Here is a 21342-nt window from a genome sequence, read left to right on the forward strand (position 1 = left end):
GAATATTGAGATTTAAAGTTCTTTTTAAGGATACTTTAGGGGGAGGGGTCACAGACTGCAAACTATACTGATATAGAAGATGATACATTTCTTATTTGTCCCTGCTGAGCAGAATCACTTTCATTAAAGGCAGCTGTTATAACTGATACAATAGTTGCTGCTATTCAACAGGAACTACTGCAAAATGTATCAACTAAATGTTGCAAAATTGTAACAGTTCAGATTCTGCACCTGGATTATTGAGCAGCCAGAATGAAACAACAGAGACTTCAATTTTTATCAAAAATTCTAATATGCAGGTTCTTGGAGTCGTACTTCATTCCACGGGAGACTGCTGTCCTCATGAGTTATTGTCCTTAAACTTTTTTCTGCCCTCATTAACTCCCCATATAAACGCCTCAAAAACTTCACCAGAGCAGCTGTCGAATGCATTACCGTACAGTGTCACACTTTCCTACCCTCGAGTTTTAAATGTTTCCTTAAAAAAAAAAATCTTTAATGAAAAAGAAACCTATCACCAATATACTTTAATTAAAAAATGTGCATTGTTTTTTAAGAAACCTGACTGTATGCAGTGAAAGTCTCCCTTCTTTTACTGCTGCGGATAGGAATTGTCAGATGGTCCCTAACTGCTGAGCAGGGAAACAATCATACTTATGAACAGCAGGGGGAGTACTTCCTAGCCATGCAGAACTCAAGCAGCTTTGTTTATGATGATCCCTAAGCAGCACAGACAACACTGAGCATGTGCACAGTCTTAGTCTTACAAAGTTACAAGATGGTGACCCCCTCTAGCCAACTTTGAAAGCATAAATTATTTGTTTGATTAGGCTTGTGGTGCAGTAAAGTTCATGTTTATATTTAGTATACAAAATACAGCATTTCTAGCCTTATTCTATTTTAAACTTTACTTGCCCTTTATAAAAAATCACCTCTTCAAATGAAGTAAACACACTTATATAAAATTTCTTCCTCAAGGTGTGAGAATAAGCCTTGTTGTTCCTTTTCTTCCTGTAATTTGAGTTTGACATGCCTGGTCTGATATATAAACATACAATATAATAGGCTGTTTTTGAAAGGAAGCCTTGAGGACAAATATGGCTTTATCCAGGAGCTTCGTTAACTTTCTCACATGACAGTCTTTACATTTGTCTGTAAACCTAGAGTAATCTGCTTATTACAGAGAGAAAACTGGACAATATTGCTTTACACATGGGAGATTTGATTGACTAGGTTTGCCTTCATGTCACATGATATTCATAAAGTAAACAAAGTATAATATCTTAAGAACATTTAAACAAGGGTATACAATATGGTATGAGGTCCAGGATCATGATGGCCACGATAAACCACTTTATTAACCCTGGTAGTACCTTGCCTTCCTTTGATACACTTTCTGTATAATTTTGCTTTAACAGAACTACTGAGATGAAAGACTGGGAATAGACCTAAGTCATATGTGTGAAACATACAAGTGACAAGGGCATTACAGCAAATCTGCCATCTAAGAATTAACTGAGAAACTAATTCAGTTGTGCCCCACCCCATGGACGAAAGAGAAATCGAACGTGCGGCCTAAACAAAACAAAAATGTGAGGTTTCTGGTCTGTCTGAGAAGAAAACTGAAGACATGGTTCAGCAGTACAGAAGAATGGGCTCTACAAGGGTGAGTTTATGTATTATATCAAAGACTGTTTTTTTTATACACATACACACATACACACATACACACATACACACATACACACATACACACATACACACATACACACATACACACACACACACACACACACACACACACACACACACACACACACACACACACACATACACACATACACACACACACACACACACACACACACACACACACACACACACACACACACACACACACACACACACACACACATACACACACACACACACACACACATACACACATACACACATACACACATACACACATACACACATACACACACACACACATATATATATATATATATACACACACACACACACACATATACATATATACACACACACACACACACACACAGACTTACCTGATTTTAGACTCAAATGAACTTATGATACACATGAGAACCAATATTCACGTCCCCCCCATTGTGAAGTGATGGATTCCTTGTGTGTTCCTATAGTGGTTAGTTGCAGAGATTCTTTGAAAAGCACTTCACAAGGCAACAAGTTGTGGGAGGGGTTGCATGAATGATATTAAGTGGGGGGGGGCGCGTTGAGAGATGGTCAGCTTTACACAAAAATCCATGCATTGCATATTTCTCATGAGGAACTAGATTTATTAATAGTTTTACACACCAGGCAGAATCCATGTCTGATGATACCTTTTAATGGTTTGTGGTTCTAGCGAAACAGACAGTTTGAAAGTTTGTATCTCCCCTAGCCTCAAAAAATGCTTTAACACATTCATCAGGCACAATCAAATAAACATGGTCATATTTAATATTAAATGTACTTCCACCAGTATTCAAAGGTAGTGTTAGAGCTTCGATATTCTCTTGGATGTTATCTCCTTTTAAATAAAGGAATGTGCCAGCTAGAACTCAGGGACCTTTTAATACTAACCGTTTCTATTAACACATAATAAAAAAAGAACTATTAGTGAACAAACATACAGTTCAACTGCAGAAATCCTCCAATAGAGGCAGAAGTCATAAGTGCTTATAGTAACCTAATGCGTGCTGCCCTTCTGCAGCACATAAGGTATTTCTCCATTCAGTGTATGCCCCAAGTTTGAATGTGATGGTTTTCAAGCTTGTCTATCACAGGCCAATTGTGTAAGAACGTCCTGTAGGATTATGAATTGCGGAGCACACAGGGGATGTTACAGCCCATTCGTACCAAACCTTCTTGCCATTGTTACAACGCCAAAATCGGACACAAACAGTATCACCCTCCCGCAAAGAAATGGGTTGCTGTGAAAGAGAGGAACTGGTTAATACAGCAATACAGAAACTAAATTACAAGATTACAATAGAACTTTTTTGCACAACTCATACTTCCAATGAGTGCGTAAACAAGATAGGCGATTGAAACATAGATATTGTAGAGCTTCTTTAACTGTTTGCATTACTTACCTTGATAGGAAAGAGGATGGGAAACCAAGAAAACATGCCCGGGGAGTGACTTTCAGGGCAAATACCTGCAGAGGACATAGTATATATATTGTAAGTGTACAAAAAAAAATAATAATGGGGATAAAAATAAATGTTAATACATAAAATAACAGACAAATACAAGAGTTTCTCTGCACTCAACCCATTACCAATATATTAAGGACATTGAAACATTTTGTGCCTTAAACTACTAAAAATGCCTTACCCTTTAAACAAAACAGGCATTGTTTATCCATATATTGCAATATATTTAAGCTGGCCAACTACGTCAAAGTCATCCCCAGTGCGGCCAGTTCCTACACTCAACTTGCATCTGATTCATTAAGAATTCTATTGCTTTATTATACATTTTATAAAGGGACTATGTTTTACCTGCAACTTACTTGTTTCAAATTAAAACTGCAAACTTGGTTGCCCTTTTATTGGCCACCAGCGGATCACCTGACTATAGCTGAAAAGGGTGGGAGCTATAACATGGAGCTGGCCACTGCTCCTGTATAAATTATAACAAACAAGGGAAAGTTGTGCTCACCACACAAAATAATACACTATATACACAATTCAATGAGATTAGATCATGAAAATTCTGTAATAAAGTAATGCAGTTTATGCTTACTCAGTGTCACATCTTTGTACAACACAGTGCTGAAATATCCAGCAAACCCATGTAGCACTGTGTTTAAGTCCACTCTGTACTGCAGGCAACAGTAGCGGTTATTATCAATGACAGCATCTAGGAGAGAAGAACTTATGAAACAAAAGACTATATAGCAGTGTTCTGTATTTTCCTTGCACCTTTCCTAACTCACCTTTGTTGGGATGGTGGAATGTGAAGCATGGCAAGGGATCTGATAACTGATGGAAGTTGTGTAGCCTCACTACATATGGCATCTCAAACTGAGCCTGGAGACATGAAAACAACAGAACACATGTAAAACAACCTTGCACTGTAAATAAACTTACAATATAGGCCAGCTGCCAAATAAGACTCTAAGGGGGTAATTTATCAAAGGTTAAAAGTTAGATTTTTTTATACCTCGAATGAACTCACAACTCGAATGGTTTCTTTTCTTTAAAGAAAAAAAACTTCTGATCCTGTGAGTCCAAGTTGCGGAACCCGAAAACTCGAATTGATTGAGTTTTAGAGGGGAAAAAATCTGGAATCTCTCGAATTGATCGCGTTTTTGGGCAAAACCGAAAAAAACTTGAACATCGTGAAGGCTATTAACATCTTCAAATGGTTCAAATGACCTCTGCCATTGACTCTTACATGACCTTGACAGGTTTTAGATGGTGTATTTTCGGACTCAAGCTATTTAGAGTCAGAGTATAATAAATCTCAAAAAATTCAATTCAATTGGTAAAAAAAAAAAAACAACCCTGAAAACTCGAATTTTTGTGGAAAACACAACTCAAACCATAATAAATCTACCCCTAAATGACCGGTTTTCTGACTTTCAATGCCTCCTTTGAGATCGAACATATACCCCTCCCCTTCAGACATAATTCTATACATAATTAGGAAAAGGATAATTATGGAAAAATCTGCTATCCAGAAAACCCCAGGTATTCTATACAACAGGTCTCATACCTGTATAGCTTTTTCAGAGCTTTACCAATTAAATATATTAAGAGGAGAGTGCCATTAATGATAAATTTGAAAAATGTTCAATAATGGCGAAATGACAAGTGTCCAGGAAAAAGACTATTATTTGCAAATAGCACAATACTCCATATGAGCAGACAAAATATTATCCATAATTAAAACTATTTAATCTATCTAGACGCAACTTTGTATTTTAAATGTACTCACCTCGGGGTCTTTGTCTTTTTCCCTGCAAGCCCGTACCTCATTATACAGTTTGGATGACGATATTGGCGCCAAGAAAGAAGTGTATTCACCGGGAATACTAACTCCATCCTCTGCCAAAAAATTAAAGGGAGACATACATCTTCAAAAAAAACATAGGGATCATTTGGAGACATTTAAAAAATAAGTGAAATGTTCAAGGGATCCACAAAAGAATTAATGTTAATTGTACACATTTTAAACCTTTCAGGAAGTGCTGGGCTCCATCCAGACATTCAGGAGACAGCTCATTATCCCCAAATGATCCCAGAAGCTCGCTAACTATAATATCAGCCTTCTCAGGTGCCTTCCACTCTCTCATGTCACCAGACACCACAGTCACCTGACTGCCCCATTCCTCATAACGCCAGCCTTCTAACCTGAGACAAATACATCAAAAGGATAAATAGTTAAAAAGGACACTGTACATTGCACAGTTGTATTCTATATATAGCATCATTTAGCCAAAACATTACCAAGAGGTTTTCATTTCTCCCTTTACTCCCACTCACGTTATCACAGCATTGGGATTCTTTTCTACCGCATACACCTTAATCTTGCGTTCAGCTTGCTTTGCAGCTCTGAGGGAGGCATTCACAAGGGGTCCACGGCCTGCTCCAAGCACCATAAGGACCCTAACAAAGATACATTAGATCCAGATACAAAGAAATCACTGTTGAAGTTATGTAAGCCAAATAAAATGTTGTATAAAAATACATTAAAAGGGACGCTAAACTTAAGAAAAGGTTCTTATTTGCACCAAAAGGGATGTATTTACTAAAGATCTTCTTTGTATCCTTTGGTGAGAAAAGAATACTCTAGCAATGTCAGTGTCCTGAATTGTAGGCTTTCTATAAAAATTTCATTCCATCTAATGATGATTACAGGATAAAGAGATGAAGGCTCTTTAAGGCAAATTAAAACACAATCAAAGTAAGTAGAACTTTTAGAAAAGCACTAGACAGCCCAGAAATAGGAACGTCACACATTAATTTCTCAACTCACTGAATGTTTGTCTCCTTCTCTTCCTCTGGCACTCTATCCAGCAAACATTTATACACTGCCTATAACATATTGAGAATAGTGAGAAAGCACAATATCAATTGTTACAGAAATGCATACTGTAATGTTACCAGATATACAAATACTGATGTGATTTAGTGTGTCTGCCCCTGTAACAGTTTCTGACATATTATCAATTATGAAATCATGCATAGCAAAAATTATAACAAAATGGACACACTACCTGTTGATATTGAGAATATTTCACTGGATCTTTTTCAAATACTTCATAAGTCTGAGATTCCAAATTGTCCATTAGAGGCTAACAACAAACAGAAGGGGGGGAAGCAAAAGCTTATCAATGACAAGTTACCCAGTATTGAAGTGAGATATATATTATGCTATTAAAGGTGCAGTTCACCTTTAAATTAACTGTCAACAGCAATTAAATAGTAGCTTCATAGAGCAATATTTTTTGTCTCCTGGGGTCAGTGACACCCATGTGAAAGCTGGCTTGAAAGGGGAGAAGAGGAAGGCAAATAAATAATTATAAAAAAAAAAAAACATAATGAAAACCATTTGCAAAGCTGCTAGGAACAGGATATTTGCTGTCCTAAATACACTTGAAAATTCAGCTTGAGTGTTAAATAGGATGAGATTCAGGATGAGCTGGAACAGTGTCTGAACGGTTGGTACTCCAATACTTTCCTATCTGTAACATTTATGAACTAAGGCAGTGATCCCCAACCAGTAGCTCGCAAGCAACATGCTGCTCTCCAACGCCTTGGATGTTGCTCCCAGTGGCCTCAAAGCAGGTGCCTAATTTGAAATTCCTGACTTGGGAGGCAAGTTTTGGTTGAATAAAAAACAGGTCAACTGCTATATAGAGCCTCCTGTAGGCTGCCAGTCCACATAGGGGCCACCAAATAGCCAATCACAGCCCATATTTGGCACCCCTGGAACATTTTGCATGCCTGTGTTGCTCCCCAACTCTTTTTATTTTTGAATGTGGCTCATGGGTAAAAATGGTTGGGGACCCCTGAACTAAGGGGGGCCCTGGCCATTGTAAGGCTTCCTTAATGAAGGGCCTTGGGTCAAAAAAAATTATATATAAAGAACTGCAGGAATTTATCAAAGGATTTAAAGAAACAAACAAATAAATAATTAGACATCTGCATTATTCTGGTCAGGTTAGCACAAGGGCAAATATCTGGTCAAAGTGACAACAGAACTCAATAAGCTAATAAGTAAAAAACAAAAAAAAACAAAAAAACTTCCATCTATTCTGCTTTAGTTGTCTGCTCATGTGCTCTTACAAAGCCAAATGTTGGAATGTTAAATGAGGACTTCAAACAAAAAAGTTTTCAAAAATCTGCCAATTTATTCTAAGCTGAAACAAGCATTATCAGCAACAATGTACCAATAATGTCTGTTGTCATAATTAGATCCAGCCTAGTTATTATCTTGAGGCTTGCTCACATTACCTGGAGGGGTGACTGCAGGTAATCCTCATAACCCTTGGCAAACATCTCATATGCATTTGGAGGAGGACGATTTTGACTTAAGTACTCTAGGTACTGGAGGTAAGAGCAGAAATCCTTCTCAGAATGATGGTGAGCACCAGAAATCACAAACTGCACCTCCAGCTGGTAGAGTGAAGCAAAAGCAAGGTTACGCTGTGCTGAAAACTATCAATTCTTACAGCTGTAGTAAACATAGCAATCATGTTACCTTAAATAGCCTAAAGATAAGACGTTGGTGCACTTTGGACAGTACCGGAAACCCTTTTTTGTTGGTGAGGAAGAGACTGGTTGGCAGAAAAGCTGCCTTGATAGGTTCTCCCAACCACCGGTCAATAACATGCCCACTCGGTAGATCAGCCCCAACCTCAATTGCTGAAAGAACACAAAGGAAAAGTACATGATTACAATTAGAGTATGAACATTTGATAGAGTTAAACCAAGTCCAATTAAAAACTTGCATACCCAATGCAACTCTCTTGTTGTAATCACAAAGGCTTCGGAAATTGTGCCACCTGTGAATTAAACAAAAATAAATGTATGCACCTTAAAGGAGAAGGAAAGGCTAAAATTAAGTAAGCTTTATCAGAAAGGTCTATATAAATACACCAGAAAACCCTCAAAGTAATGCTGCGCTGAGTAATGTCAAAAGAAACACTGCATTTCTTTCCTTCTATTGTGTATACATGGTATTCTGTATCAGATTTCCTGTTTTCAGCTTAAACCTCCAGGGCTAGGGCTTGAGCATGCTCAGTTTGCTCCTCTCCCCGTCCCTCCTCCCTGCTGTAAACTGAGCCCAGAGCTATGAGTGAGCAGGGAGAGATTTAAGACTAAAATTCAGTTTTACATTAACTTTACAGATTTTAAGGGAGAAGGAACGGTTAAAACTAAGTAAGCCTTATCAGAAAGGTCTGCCTAAATATACCAGTAAACCCTCAAAGTAGTGCTGTGTCAAGTCCTCTGTCAAAAGCAACACAGCATTTCTTTCCTTCTATTGTGTACACATGGGCTTTTGTATCAGACTTTCTGCCTTCAGCTTGCCCCAGTCATGAGCATGCTCAGTTTGCTACTCTTCCCCCCCCCCCTTCTCTGCTGTAATCTGAGCCCAGAGCTATAAGTGAGCAGGGAGAGACTCAGGCAGGAAGTGATGTCACTCCAAGCTAATACTACAGCTGCTATCATAAACAAACACAGAGCTTCTAGAACTTTTTACTCCGGTATGGTAAAACATTCTACAGAATAAATATAGCATTCATGCTTGCACTATTGCAGCTAATCTATTGGCAATAAAATGCCTCTGTAGCTTTCTTTCTCCTTTAAGGCTGACCTAATCTAAGAATCTCGTCAAATGGTCTTGATCATTTCTTTTGCTGTTTTTTTATTTTATTTTTATCATCAGCTTTCCTATTTTAGCTCTTTTTCAACCTATTGCCTAAAACATTGTCTGGTTGTCATGGTCACTGGCCCGGCAACCAACACAAAGACTAATTTTGAGGCTTCAAGTTTATCATTATTCTTATTTTTAGATTAGGCCCCGTATGTTTCATTTTCTGTTTTGATATCAAAACTACACCCTGTTTGTGAATGTAATCAATGTCTAGCAACCAGACCAGCAGAAATAAAAAATACATAGCTCAAAAACCACAAAAAAATAAAACCCGAAGGCCAAATGCAAACTAAGGCTTCTGCTGTTGACACATACTAGCTATATTAAAACCCTTTAAATAGCACAAAAATCCATTGTTTGTTCTAATTAGAAACACCCACCATATCCAAGTCCTTTCCTCTCCGCTGTTATCCTCCTCACTGGGACTGAAAGGCTCATTTTCAATGAGGTCATCACGTAGGTCATTATGGGCCAATAAAGGTACCCTCATCCAGAACTAACAAATGAATCAATATAAAAAGACAAAATAAGCACTATAATTATATATCATGCATATCAATGTGCAGATTCAAGTGGTACCTTACCATTGTGGAATGGTGTCCCGAGAGAATGTGGTTAATAAGGAGACGGGATAAGTTGCTGTTGTCTTCTTGTTTAAGAGGGATCAAGAATGCTGGAAGCCCCAGATATGCAGAGAAATGTAACTCCTGCTGCAAGGCCTGTGAGAGTAAGGGTGACAGTCAAAAGAAAGGGATGGATAGAAGGGAATACAATAAAGAGGAATTTTCATGCAACACAAACTTTGTTGGACACATAACATATATGTATATATGATATGCAGCTTTTATCTGAAAACAATACAATTCCAGGAAAGTGTGTTGTGATTTAGCATGTGTGTAATGGGTTCCATCTTCCCCTTACCGCCTCTGAGGTTTTGCGGGTTTGGGGCACTTCAGAATCTGTCTGTATCCAGTCTGACAGCTTCCCAACAATCAACGTATTCCAGTCTAAGGAAGAAGAGAAATTATATTTAATCATAAATAATTTGTTGTCCAATGAATAACTGCACTTAGCAAAGATAGGGGTATAGTGTTAACTAACATGCAGCAATAGACTGTTTATAGGAATACTGCCAGTGGCATCACCATTGGGGGTGATGAATAAGGCAGGTGGCCCAGGAGAAATGCAGTAATAAAGAGTTTATTCCCAAGCTGCAGGAAGGTAACTGTATTCACATGTGGTCTGAGATATAAAACAGGCTTGGGCATTTCAAGTACACAGAGACACAAACAGATCATCACAGGTCCAATAAAACTACTGTCAATTTTTTACTACAACCCCAAAGGCATTTGTCAGACTATACGGATTAAAGTACAGTCACAGACCTGTAGTACTACCAGTTCATTGGCCAGCACACCATGTTTGTGTAAATGCTCAGTACACCTAGAGATTGGTAGAATTGTGTGGATGAAGACGAGACTGAATGAAGCATGTTTGGGCAAGTAGATTAGCCATGTGGCTACATAATAACAGTTATATTATAAATGACTTTCATTTAAATCTACGCAAAAGAGAGCAGGTCACCTCGGCCAGAAAGCAGCAAGTCTGAGCGGGTCTGTGGTCCAGGGCGCGATTTTGCTGGTTCCTTATAAAATTCCCTTTTGAAGCGTGGATGAAAGATCGGCATACACAGAAAGTCAAACCTAGAATATTTAAAACAAAAAACGGTGTACACAACATTCATATATAACTATTAAAGATAATGTGTACCCTATAAAATGTGCTTTACTTTCAAATAATGAGATTTAATGTTTAATCTATCTGCTGAGCAAAGCAGCTGCAGAAGTGCAACAATAATCCTACCAGCTACTGCATCAAAAGCTCAAAATTTAGGAAATTAAAGTGGTGGTCCACCTTTCCGTTAACTTTTAGTATGTCATAGAATAGCTAATTCTAAGCAAATTTTCAATTGGTCTTCATTTTTTTTTTTGCCATTTTCTTCTGATTCTTTCCAGTTTTCAAATGGGGGTCATGGACCCCATCTGAAACAACTGTAAAGCTACAAATGTTTTAGTATTGTTCTTTTTTTATTACTCATCTTTCTATTCTGGTTCTCCCCTTTTTCATATTCCAATGTCTTATTCAAATCGGTGAATGGTTGCTAGGGTTATTTGGACCCTTGGCAACTAGATTGCTTGAATAGCAATCTAGAGAGCTGTTTCATGTAAGTCTAAATAATTAAAAAAACACAAACAATAAAAAAATGAAAACCAATTGCAATACCACTCTCTACACATCATACTAAAAGTTATCTCAAAAGTGAACAGCCCCTTTAAAATTGCCTAAATGTATTTTGTCTGTGAATTTTAAAAATGTTTTAACATCTCCAGTTTGCCTTGTTGGCCTTTGGAAGCATTTCAGGAATATGTTTTGTATAAGTCTCTACTGAACAACATAGACAATGTGCAGGAATGTTTATATTACAGATATTACAGTAACACATAAAAGCCAGAAATAGAAGTATGTCAGGGCAAATGAATAATTCCATTATCAGGCCCTTATAGATTCACACACATACTGACCAAAAAATGATTGAGAAGAGATTTTATTTGGGCTACCCTGCTATATAAAACATAAGTTAACATCTGCTAGGAAGGAGCATGAAACATATAAGGGCACAGAGTGTGGAGTGGGCATGTTATTATATATAAGTTGCAATGAATTTTTTTTTTCATATTTAGGAGCAGGATTTTTTTTCTCTGCTTATATGGTTATAGCCTTTTAAACACTGGATCCTTTCTTTGCATTTACTATACTTTTACCAGGAAAGGGAAGATCTCCACTTAATATTTATATTTAACAGATAGTGCCAGATGCCAAAAAGTTTGCATGGCACACAGTTTTTAATAAATCCCTACAGTGAGAGCTAAAGGGGGGGGGGGGGGGGGTTCAGCTTTAAGCTTACTTTAGTATGTTTTAGAATGGCTACTACTAAGCAGCTTTTCAGTTGCCTGTCATTATTCCTTTCCTTTGTTATAGTTTAATTATTTGCCGCCTTCTTCTGATTCTCCCCAGCTTTCAAATCGGGGTCACTGATCCCATCTAAAGAACAAACGTTCTGCAAGGCTACAAAGCTATTGTTATTGCTACTTTTTATTACTCATCTTTCTATTCAGGCCCCTCCTATTCATAGTCCAGTCTTTTATTCAAATCAATGCATGGTTGCTAGGGTAACTTGGACCCTAGCAGCCAGATAGCTGAAACTTCAAAATGGAGAACTACTAAATGAAAAGCGAAATAATTCAAAAAAAAAAATAATTTTAAAAAAATCAAACCCAATTGTAAATTGTTGCGAATATCGCTCTCTCCATCATACTAAAAGTTAATGTAAAGTTGAACAACCCCTTTAATATTGTTAGATGTCAATGTTAGATGTTAATGTGGCTAGATGTCAAAAAGTTTGCTCACTAAAATGCACAGTAAAGTGCAAAGTCCTGCAGTGAGTGTAGTTGGTCGTACCCATACAGGTAATGAGCTCTCGTATGAGTGTTGGTGGAGGACCGATATCGTCTTCTTACTTTGTATTGATTCGCAATCAGGCGGGTTTAAAATTTTCTTCTGTAATGCGCCATATGAAGTGACTCGGGTGAATCAACAGAGAATGATAAGGAGGCCAAAAAAGAACAACTGATGGATGACAGCAGTGTGTATGAGCACTAGTACTATACCGTCTATACAGTCCACAGTCTGATTTGCAAGATACCAACAGACAGTGGTGTAACTTGACTTTCCTAGGCCCCCCCGTTAAGAGTTCTGCAGCGTGTCGGGTACATGCGGGTTACCCACAAACAGGTCCGGACTGAGAATCAAAATAGGCCCTGGCATTTCAGGTACATAGAGGCCCACTCAGCCCACACAGAGGCCCAAAACAGCCCCCACCAGCCCACTAAATAGTGACTTTCTATGGCACCTTATAGCAGCCCCTCTGGCATTTGCCAGAACCCACAGATTCCCAGTCCGGGCCTGCCCACAAAGACCTGCAGTACCCTGGGGGTTGTGGGTAGAGGTTCTGGGTATAGACGCAGGTCGGCGGTTCTGCAGGTTTGCGGGTCATGGATCAGGCTGCGGGTCTTCTCAATAGCAATTTTTACTCCTTTTTTTCTGATCACGTCTACTTCCGATGATGTCACTTCCGGTTTACAATGCCAGCACTTACTGTTTTACTCCTTTTTTTCTGATCATGTCTACTTCCGATGATGTCACTTCCGGTTCACAATGACAGCACTTCCTGATTCTTGATGGTCAGCAGGTCGCAGATAAGGTACTTGTGGGTCGGGTCGCGTAGCCAGTCCAAGTGGGTAAGAATGCGGGTCCGGATTGCGGGTACAGGTTCAAAAAAATGGACCCGCGCAGGACTCTACCCCCCCGTTGGATGCATAGATTGGAGAGCATAGTAGATAGCATTGGGGGTGGGGCAATGATGTTGGGTGGGCATGATGACATCAGAGGAAGACATAATGATGTCGGTGGAGTTATGATGCCTGGTTGGGGTTATTGCATCACTTAGACGCAAATTCCTTGATTTCAGTTCAGTCTTCTGAATGTTTTAAATCACACAGAAAGTTTTAAACAGACAGCCCTTTGAAAATCTGAGATTTTCAGTTCAAAACCACAGGGGTGGCGAACCTTATCTTTATCTATATTCTGCCCAAACCTCTGATTCAAGGTGTGGGATCTATTATACATTTATCGTTATCAAGAAAGTTTTGAAATACAGGAATGCTAATTTTGAAAAAAACTCTTATTTTTGATTGATTGGTCTTTTTTCAACCCAATTTAACTATAAAACTATCATTTGATGTTTCTGTAATAATAAGAAATTAACTGCACTTGATAAGAACATGTCGAGGTCAGTGTCTTAGTATGTAAAATGTTTTTATTTACTGGCCAAATTACTGTTCTGGTTTCACAAGGCTGAAAACCGAACAGAAAGTTAAAACCCAAACATGCCTTAGAAAACCCGAACTGTTTGGGTCAAAACCGGCGGCAACCCTAGGTACACATAGGGTTGCCACCTTGGTGGGTTTTTTTCTGGTCTGGCCTGTAAAAATGATGGTTGATCCCTGTTATTAATAGAGAAAAAAGATAAATATATAGGAAGGCCGGTATTTTTTTCCAGAAAAGGTGGCAACCCTAGGTATGCAGCACCCCCAATAAATAGCGAGTGTCTATGACAATTTACAGCAGCCCCTCTGGCATTTGCCAGAACCCACAGATTGCCAGTCCAGGCCTGGGCAAGATGAAATGTGTCAGGCCTTCTAGCAGTTGCAGTTACACCTCTGCCAATATGTATCGCCTGCTGTACAGACACCTGAAGGGCTCAGCCAGGAGCTGTGACATTACAGCTTTTGTATACAACTAGAATGCACCGTGTGGAAGAAAAGATACAGAAAAGGTGGGCAGAATCAATTGGAGCCCTGCATGAAACAATAGTGGGTAAAGGGGTCCGGCTTGCAATGGTATGTCTCTGATAACGTGCAATGGATGACTAGTTTAGGGCAGATGGACACACAGATTATTCACTCAGAGATGCAAAGTATAGTCGTTATTGGACCCTATGAATGAAAGCACATGTATGGCACATGTTCCCACAGCCTTTACAGAGCAGCGCACATGTCACCGCACTAACACCACGTATAGACACGTGAAAGGCACTATAGCAGATAGCTCACCCTTGCTTGGCCACCGCCCCCAGTGTGTCCGCAACCTCTGTCACGCATCCTAGATCTCTACCGCTAGACACACGGCCTCCACCGCCTGCCGCCATCTTGCAAAGTTCCACTCCACGCGCGCTACCCTGTTCTCGTGACAACAGTTCGGATCAGCCAATCACGATTTAGCCAAGGTTGCTGAGGGTGGAGCACTTTTTCGATACGAACAGAAACTATTCAATGAACGTAGAAGCGAAGTTTTACAAGCAGAAATAAAAACCTATCAGGGCTCTGATACAAGAGTAGGCGGAGCCTACATGCCCTGAGCCGGCTTTTAGAATGCGTGACAGTGGCAAGCCCGCCTCCTCGCCGTACTTGCTAGGAAAAAAGCAACCAATGAGAGACAGGAATGTCACTTTCATGAGAAAGAATCTAAACCAGTTTGTGTGTCAGCGGGCCAGTGGCGCAATGGATAACGCGTCTGACTACGGATCAGAAGATTCTAGGTTCGACTCCTGGCTGGCTCGAAATGACATTTTTTCTGTCTATTGTTTTATATTTCTTGGGTAATTTTATTTTTCACAGTTTCATTCTTGTGTGTTAACCGCAAGCTTACAAATGTCTACTTGTGTTTATTAACAAATACCTTCTTATTTACTGCAGATAATTCAAAGACAACAATATGAAGCAGTACAACTCCTCTGACAGCAATAAACAGAAAACGAATATATATATATATATATATATATATATATATATATATATATATATATATATATATATATATATATATATATATATATATATATATATATGTAGTAGAAGGACGCACTCAGTAAAATATCAAGTATCTGGGTGCTGAGTTGTAGTTCAGCAATATGAAGAGAAAATCCAGCACTCACAATATTTGTAAAAAAAATAATTAATCAATTTATTAGGAACATTTCAGACCTTTATCAAGATACCCCCACACACCAAACAACCAATAAATACCTCCAGTGAACATTTGTCAGCAACACATCATGTAATGAGTCAAGTGTAACATCCCCCCAAAAAAGTAAATAGTATCGTGTGTCAGCAAAATAACGTAAAAGAGAAATAGGACAAATTGAAGTACAGGGCCGCCATCAAAAGGGCACAGGGGACACAACTGTACCAGACCCGGTGCTTTAAGGGGGCCCGACCGCACTGCACTTCCTGGATTAGCTGGGCCCCCCTTGGGTCGCAAAAAGCCAGCAAAGTTTGTAAAAGTCATCAAACTCTGAAAGCTGCGACAGGCGCTGAAAGCAACCGATTGGAGACGAAAGCCACAGAATCCTTAGTAAAAGATTCGGCCGAATACCTTACTGAATCCGAATATGCATATGCAAATTAGGGGTGAGAAGGGGAAAAAAATGTACTTCCTTGTTTTGTGACAAAGTCACACAATTTCACTCCCCTCCCCCAATTTACATATGCAAATTAGGATTCTGATTCAATTCAGATTCGGCCGAATTCGAAATCTGCTGAAAAAGGCCGAATCCCGAAACGAATCCTGGATTCGGTGTATCCCTACCAATTGTAGCTGAAAGCCACATAAAGAGCCAAAAGCCGCCAATTGGACCTGAAAGCTTCCGAATGGATCTCAAGAAGAGGATAAGCTGCTGAAAGTTGGTGAATAGACCAAAAGAAGAGGAGAATAAGAAGACCTTTAAAGGTAAGTTCCACTGAACACCAAAGGTCTTTTTTTTTTTTTTTAAAAAAAACATTTTTAAACTCTGGCCACTGATTTTTTTTTTTTTTTACTTTTATGGGGGGCTCTGGCACCAATGCTTTTTTTTAGTTTATAGGGAGGCCCTGGCCACCAGAGACTTCTTTTAAGTTAAAGGTGGGCCCTCACAACCAATTCATTTTTATAACTTGGGGAAGTGGGGCTGTCCACCAATGTTTATTTTTAACTTGAAGGGGTCCCAGGCCACCAATATTTGTTTTTAACTTGTAGAGCCCAAACCACCAATGGCTTTTTATAATTTGTTTGTTGGGGGTTTTACTGTTTTGTTGTATGGGGCCCCATGATTTTTGATGGTGGCCATGAGTATGCAGTGACATAAAGTAGCATGTAAAAAGTAAAATTGTAGCAAGTGAAACACAACAATGTTAGGGCACCATTAAAAACATAGTAACCATCATAATAATATTCTAGGCTGCCCCTATGTGGTAGGTAAGGCAGAGCAGCTAGACTCTTGCAAAAGCCAGGGTAATATCATATAACAAAAGCATAAACCTCACCCCAATTCCCCAGCACCCAGACTAATTTTGCCACACTGGGTTAGCAGAGCCACACAAAACAGAAGTCAGGTTGCCATAGTGACACTTATGTGAGGAGGCTGACCTGATGCATGACGAACTCCATATCTCCCATAACTGGCCAAGCGGCCGATATAATGCAAGCCAGGCTGAAGGCTGTAATATCGGACAAGACTATAGTGCCACGTGGCGCAACTTGTGGGCGACAACCATAACACCAATACCACTATTGCATAGTATGTGTCATTAAGTGGGTAAAGTATCAAGGTACTGCACACCCATATGGATAACTCACCTAGGTGAGCTGCGTCCCCATCATAAGCATTTACGTGCACCAGCTTCGTTTTCCGAAGTCGCCTGTAATTGCCTCACAAGGAAACTTCGGGCGACTTCGGAAAATGAGTGTCACATGTAAAAAAAACTTTTTGTATTATGTTTGGTACCATGATGGGGATGTATTATAAATTGAGTTGGGACTTAATAAGCATAAGTCCACCATATGTAATTATCAACCCTTGACCCCAGCCACACAGACAAGTGGAAAAAAGGGGATAGATCAGATAGATCAAACACTGAGTCTTTATTTGCTCAACATTTCTTTAACCACAGGCATCATTTATCACAACTTAGATGACAGATACTTGAAAAAGTTCCGTCTAAACCAGGTTTTCATAGAAAGAAAACAGAATGTTATTGGATTTGGCTTCTACAGTCACATCACCCTAAAGGGTTAAACAAATAATTCAATATGTCATGTTTCTTGTAACATTTGCTTGTAATTAAACCTTGGTTGGATTTGCTTCAGGGACAGACAATACTCTCCCCTCTGTGCAAGGTAAAATGGTAACTTTGTTTCTTTGATTATTGTATCTTAATTTGGGAGTAAACTTGGCAACTTTGTTTCACTTTAATTGCATTTGGGTACATTGTTAGTTGTGACATGTGTTACTTGGTTATTATTATTTTGCTGGACACCAAATATGATTTGAACTATTTCTGGTTTTTGGAGCTGGATAAGCTACTGGACTCTTCTATATGGACTTTATTATGTTGACTTTACTTGGCCTTTTTATACACCACGTTAAATCTTTCAATTATACTCTGATAAGTATGTGTTGTCTTGCCAACTGATTATTTTAATTGTCAGTTCTTTAAATGATGTGTGCACTTATGTTCTGTATACTTGACAAAGGGGTTTTACCCCAAAATGATGCACTCCACGATAAACTAGCAAGGGCTTGCCTTACCAGCATTACCCCTGTGTGCCAGTGAATTTCTTCTTTTCCGTGTTGGTTGTGAGGTTGCTGATTCCTTTTCAGCTGTGCGCCGGGTTTGATCTAATTGGAGCACCAGGGTGTCCGAGTGAGCCTTAATTCCTGTCTTAATGGTAAACTGGCCATTATTTATAGTTTTGTCCTTGAGAATTTGTACCTGGAGAATATATTAGTATGCCTGCCAGTGCAAAATTTGTTGTATTCTTCTCCAGGTTGTAACTTTACCATTTAGTAAATATACTCCAAGGTGCAACTTGCACAAGTGCAAATTTAGAATCTTTCCTCCATATGTAATAAAAGACACTGGGATAATTTATAAACACTGGGCAAATTTGCACCTGGGCAGTAGCCCATTGCTACCAATCTGGAATTAGATTTTTTTTCAGACAGCTGCAAGGATAACAGTAAAAGCAAGCATCTGATTGGTTGCCATGGGTAAAGGTGGCCATACACTGAGAGATCCGCTCGTTTGGCAATGTCGCCAAACGAGCGGATCTCCCTCCGATATGCCCACCTTGAGGTGGGCAATATCGGGCTGATCCGATCGTGGGCCCTAGGGCCCAACGATCGGATCCTAACGATGCCTAACGGGCGGTCGGATCGCGGGACCGCATCAACGAATAGATGCGTCCTAGATCCGACGGGATTTTTTGTCCCATCCGATCGAGATCTGGCCGACTTTGGCCAGATCTCGATCGGTGAAGCCCGTCGGGGGGCCCCATACAAGGGCCAATAAACTGCTGACACGGTCTGACGGCAGATTTTATCGGCCCGTGTATGGCCACCTTAACTGCCCAGGTGCAGATTTGCCCAGTGTTTATAAATGACCTAGATTATGTTTGCCCATGTGCAGTAACTTATGACAACCAATAACAAGTAAATGCTACCTGCTGATTGGTTGATATGGGTTGCCGCACCTGGTCAAACTTATTGTCTTTTATTATATAACCCTAGAAGTGAAGTATGGTGAACAACATCTCCCTTTTCTCTTGCCAAACCTTTTATTCTTCTAGTAGAGTTAGTTGCAAACCAATGACGGTTTCTGTATATTTTGAGGGAAGAGGTAGGAGAAAGGATTAGGTTTAACTTGCTTATTCCTCTATTTACTGTGTAACTAGATGTGTATTTCCTATAGGGTGCAGTAGTGAGACCATCTGTTGCTCCACACCCAGTATAAATAAGAGCATCTGCTTAGTGTATATTGGAAAGCTGCTTTAAAGGGATACTGTCATGGGAAAACATGCTTTTTTTTTTTTTTTTTTTCAAAATACATCAGTTAATAGTGCTGCTCCAGCAGAGTTCTGGACTGAAATCCATTTTTCAAACAGATTTTGTTCTATTCAGTTTTGAATTCTGACATGAGTCTATACATATTGTCAAATTCCCAGCTGCCCCCATTCATGTGACTTGTGCTCTGATAAACTTCAATCACTCTTTACTGCAAGTTGGAGTGATATCACCCCTCCCCCCCCAGCAGCCTCACAACAGAACAATGGGAAGGTAACAGATAGCAGCTCCCTAACACAAGATAACAGCTCCATGGAAGATCTAAAAATAGTAAAAGCCAAGTCCCACTGAGACACATTCAGTTACATTAAGTAGGAGAAATAACAGCCTGCCAGAACTGGGGCAGCTGGGAAACTGACAAAATGTCTAGCCCCATGTCAGATTTCAAAATTGAATATAAAAAAATCTGTTTGCTCTTTTGAGAAATAGATTTCAGTGCAGAATTCTGCTGGTGCAGCACTATTAACTGATGCATTTTGTAAAAAACATGTTTTTCCATGACAGTATCCCTTTAAATTACATTTTCTATCCGTGGGCAATTAATTAATTTTTTTTATAATATGGGTTGCTATCCCCTTTTACTCTTACTTGCTTGTTGCCCTGTCAGTTCACTTTTATTTCTACTGGATGCAGAGTGACAGATGGTCTCACTACTACCGAATTTTCAATTGACTGTATTTAGAAAGTTTCTTATTTCAGTATGATGAAGCTTATATTCAATTTTAATTTTCGCCATAGTTTCCCTTTAATTAGTGGTGTGGGGATGGGCGAATTTGACCCATTTCATTTCGCTAAAAATTAGCCTCCGGCGAAATGTTGCCAACACCCATTAAAGTCTATTGGTGTCATTTTTGTGGCGAAAAAATTCGCCCATCCCTAGTTGTTTGGACATCTTCCCCAGTCCCTGTAGTCCTGCTCCAGAATTTGTGGTGTGCTAGAGCTAGCATCTCTTTAGCCATGGGTTGAACTGTAGCCTGCAGTGTTTGTGAAGAGAAAATTAAAAGGGGCTGAATATGCAGAATACACAGGTTGGCTAAATACAGTGGGGGTCATTTCTCAACAGTGACCCATGGCAACCAATCAGATTGCTGCATTCATTGTTCTACTTGCAGCTGGCTAATCACTGATTGGTTGCTATAGGTAACTGCCCATGGGCAAATTTGCCGTGTTGATAAATGAGACCCAGTGACTGATAGAAACTTTAGAAATGGGGGGGGGGAGGGAAGAGGAAATCCTTATCCCTCCTGATACTGGTAAAGGCTGCCTATACTAGTACAAGCTCACTGTATCTCATTATTTAATATTTTAGGGGGATCATTTAGCCGAACTTATTCATTTGTATTGTTCACTTTGGTGCTAAAATGCAGAGAATTTCAGAATCCTTGAACGACAATTTCCAAGAGCAAAACAGGTGGATTTTGCGTTCTGTTGGAGTGTAGTAGAGTAGGTTGCATTTGTGCTATTCTACTCCAAAGGACTTGGGCAGCAAATGTACAGAGTATCTATCTCCAATAGCCCAATGGAGTAAAGAGGTGAATATATCTGAATATGTTAGATATAGTTTTGCTAGAACAAATTAGGATCTATGGAATAATTGTAGTGGCATTTCCATGTTGTCACTTTGGAGATCTCTGTGCTACATGTCCACCATCTTTCAGCAGTTATTCGATTCATAAAGATTTTTTATATAAAGGCCCTTCAAAGAAAAAGTTTTTGCAGACAAGTGAAAAAATTCCCAGGTATCCCAGGCTTATTCATTTTGACAACACACATAGGACAATAGTCTAGACCAGGGGTGTCAAGAAGACAGTATGGCTCTCCAAAGAAATTTTCTAATGCCTTAACAACAGGTTTCCTAACAGTCC

General features: G+C 39.3%; 1 protein-coding gene and 1 non-coding gene across 2 annotated transcripts; one reads left to right on the forward strand and one right to left on the reverse strand.

The window, feature by feature from the left end:
* Window positions 1–2301: 2301 nt before the first annotated feature.
* Window positions 2302–14755, reverse strand: prmt5.L (protein arginine methyltransferase 5 L homeolog). The gene is made up of 17 exons (NM_001095149.1): window positions 14652–14755; window positions 10504–10622; window positions 9841–9926; window positions 9504–9638; window positions 9300–9415; window positions 7998–8047; window positions 7744–7907; window positions 7497–7658; window positions 6257–6334; window positions 6016–6074; window positions 5523–5645; window positions 5215–5390; window positions 4975–5084; window positions 3971–4064; window positions 3778–3894; window positions 3123–3187; window positions 2302–2960 (listed from the first exon to the last, which is right to left on the reverse strand). The coding sequence occupies exons 1-17, from the start codon at window positions 14744–14746 to the stop codon at window positions 2808–2810; spliced, it is 1902 nt and encodes a 633-aa protein (NP_001088618.1). The 5' UTR covers window positions 14747–14755; the 3' UTR covers window positions 2302–2807.
* Window positions 14756–15084: 329 nt separating this feature from the next.
* On the forward strand, window positions 15085–15157 carry trnar-acg. The gene has a single exon. It is a non-coding gene; the product is annotated as a tRNA-Arg (tRNA).
* The last annotated feature ends 6185 nt before the right edge of the window (window positions 15158–21342 follow it).

The sequence above is a fragment of the Xenopus laevis genome, chromosome 1L (genome assembly GCF_017654675.1).
Source record: "Xenopus laevis strain J_2021 chromosome 1L, Xenopus_laevis_v10.1, whole genome shotgun sequence".
Classification (NCBI taxonomy): Eukaryota; Metazoa; Chordata; class Amphibia; order Anura; family Pipidae; genus Xenopus; species Xenopus laevis.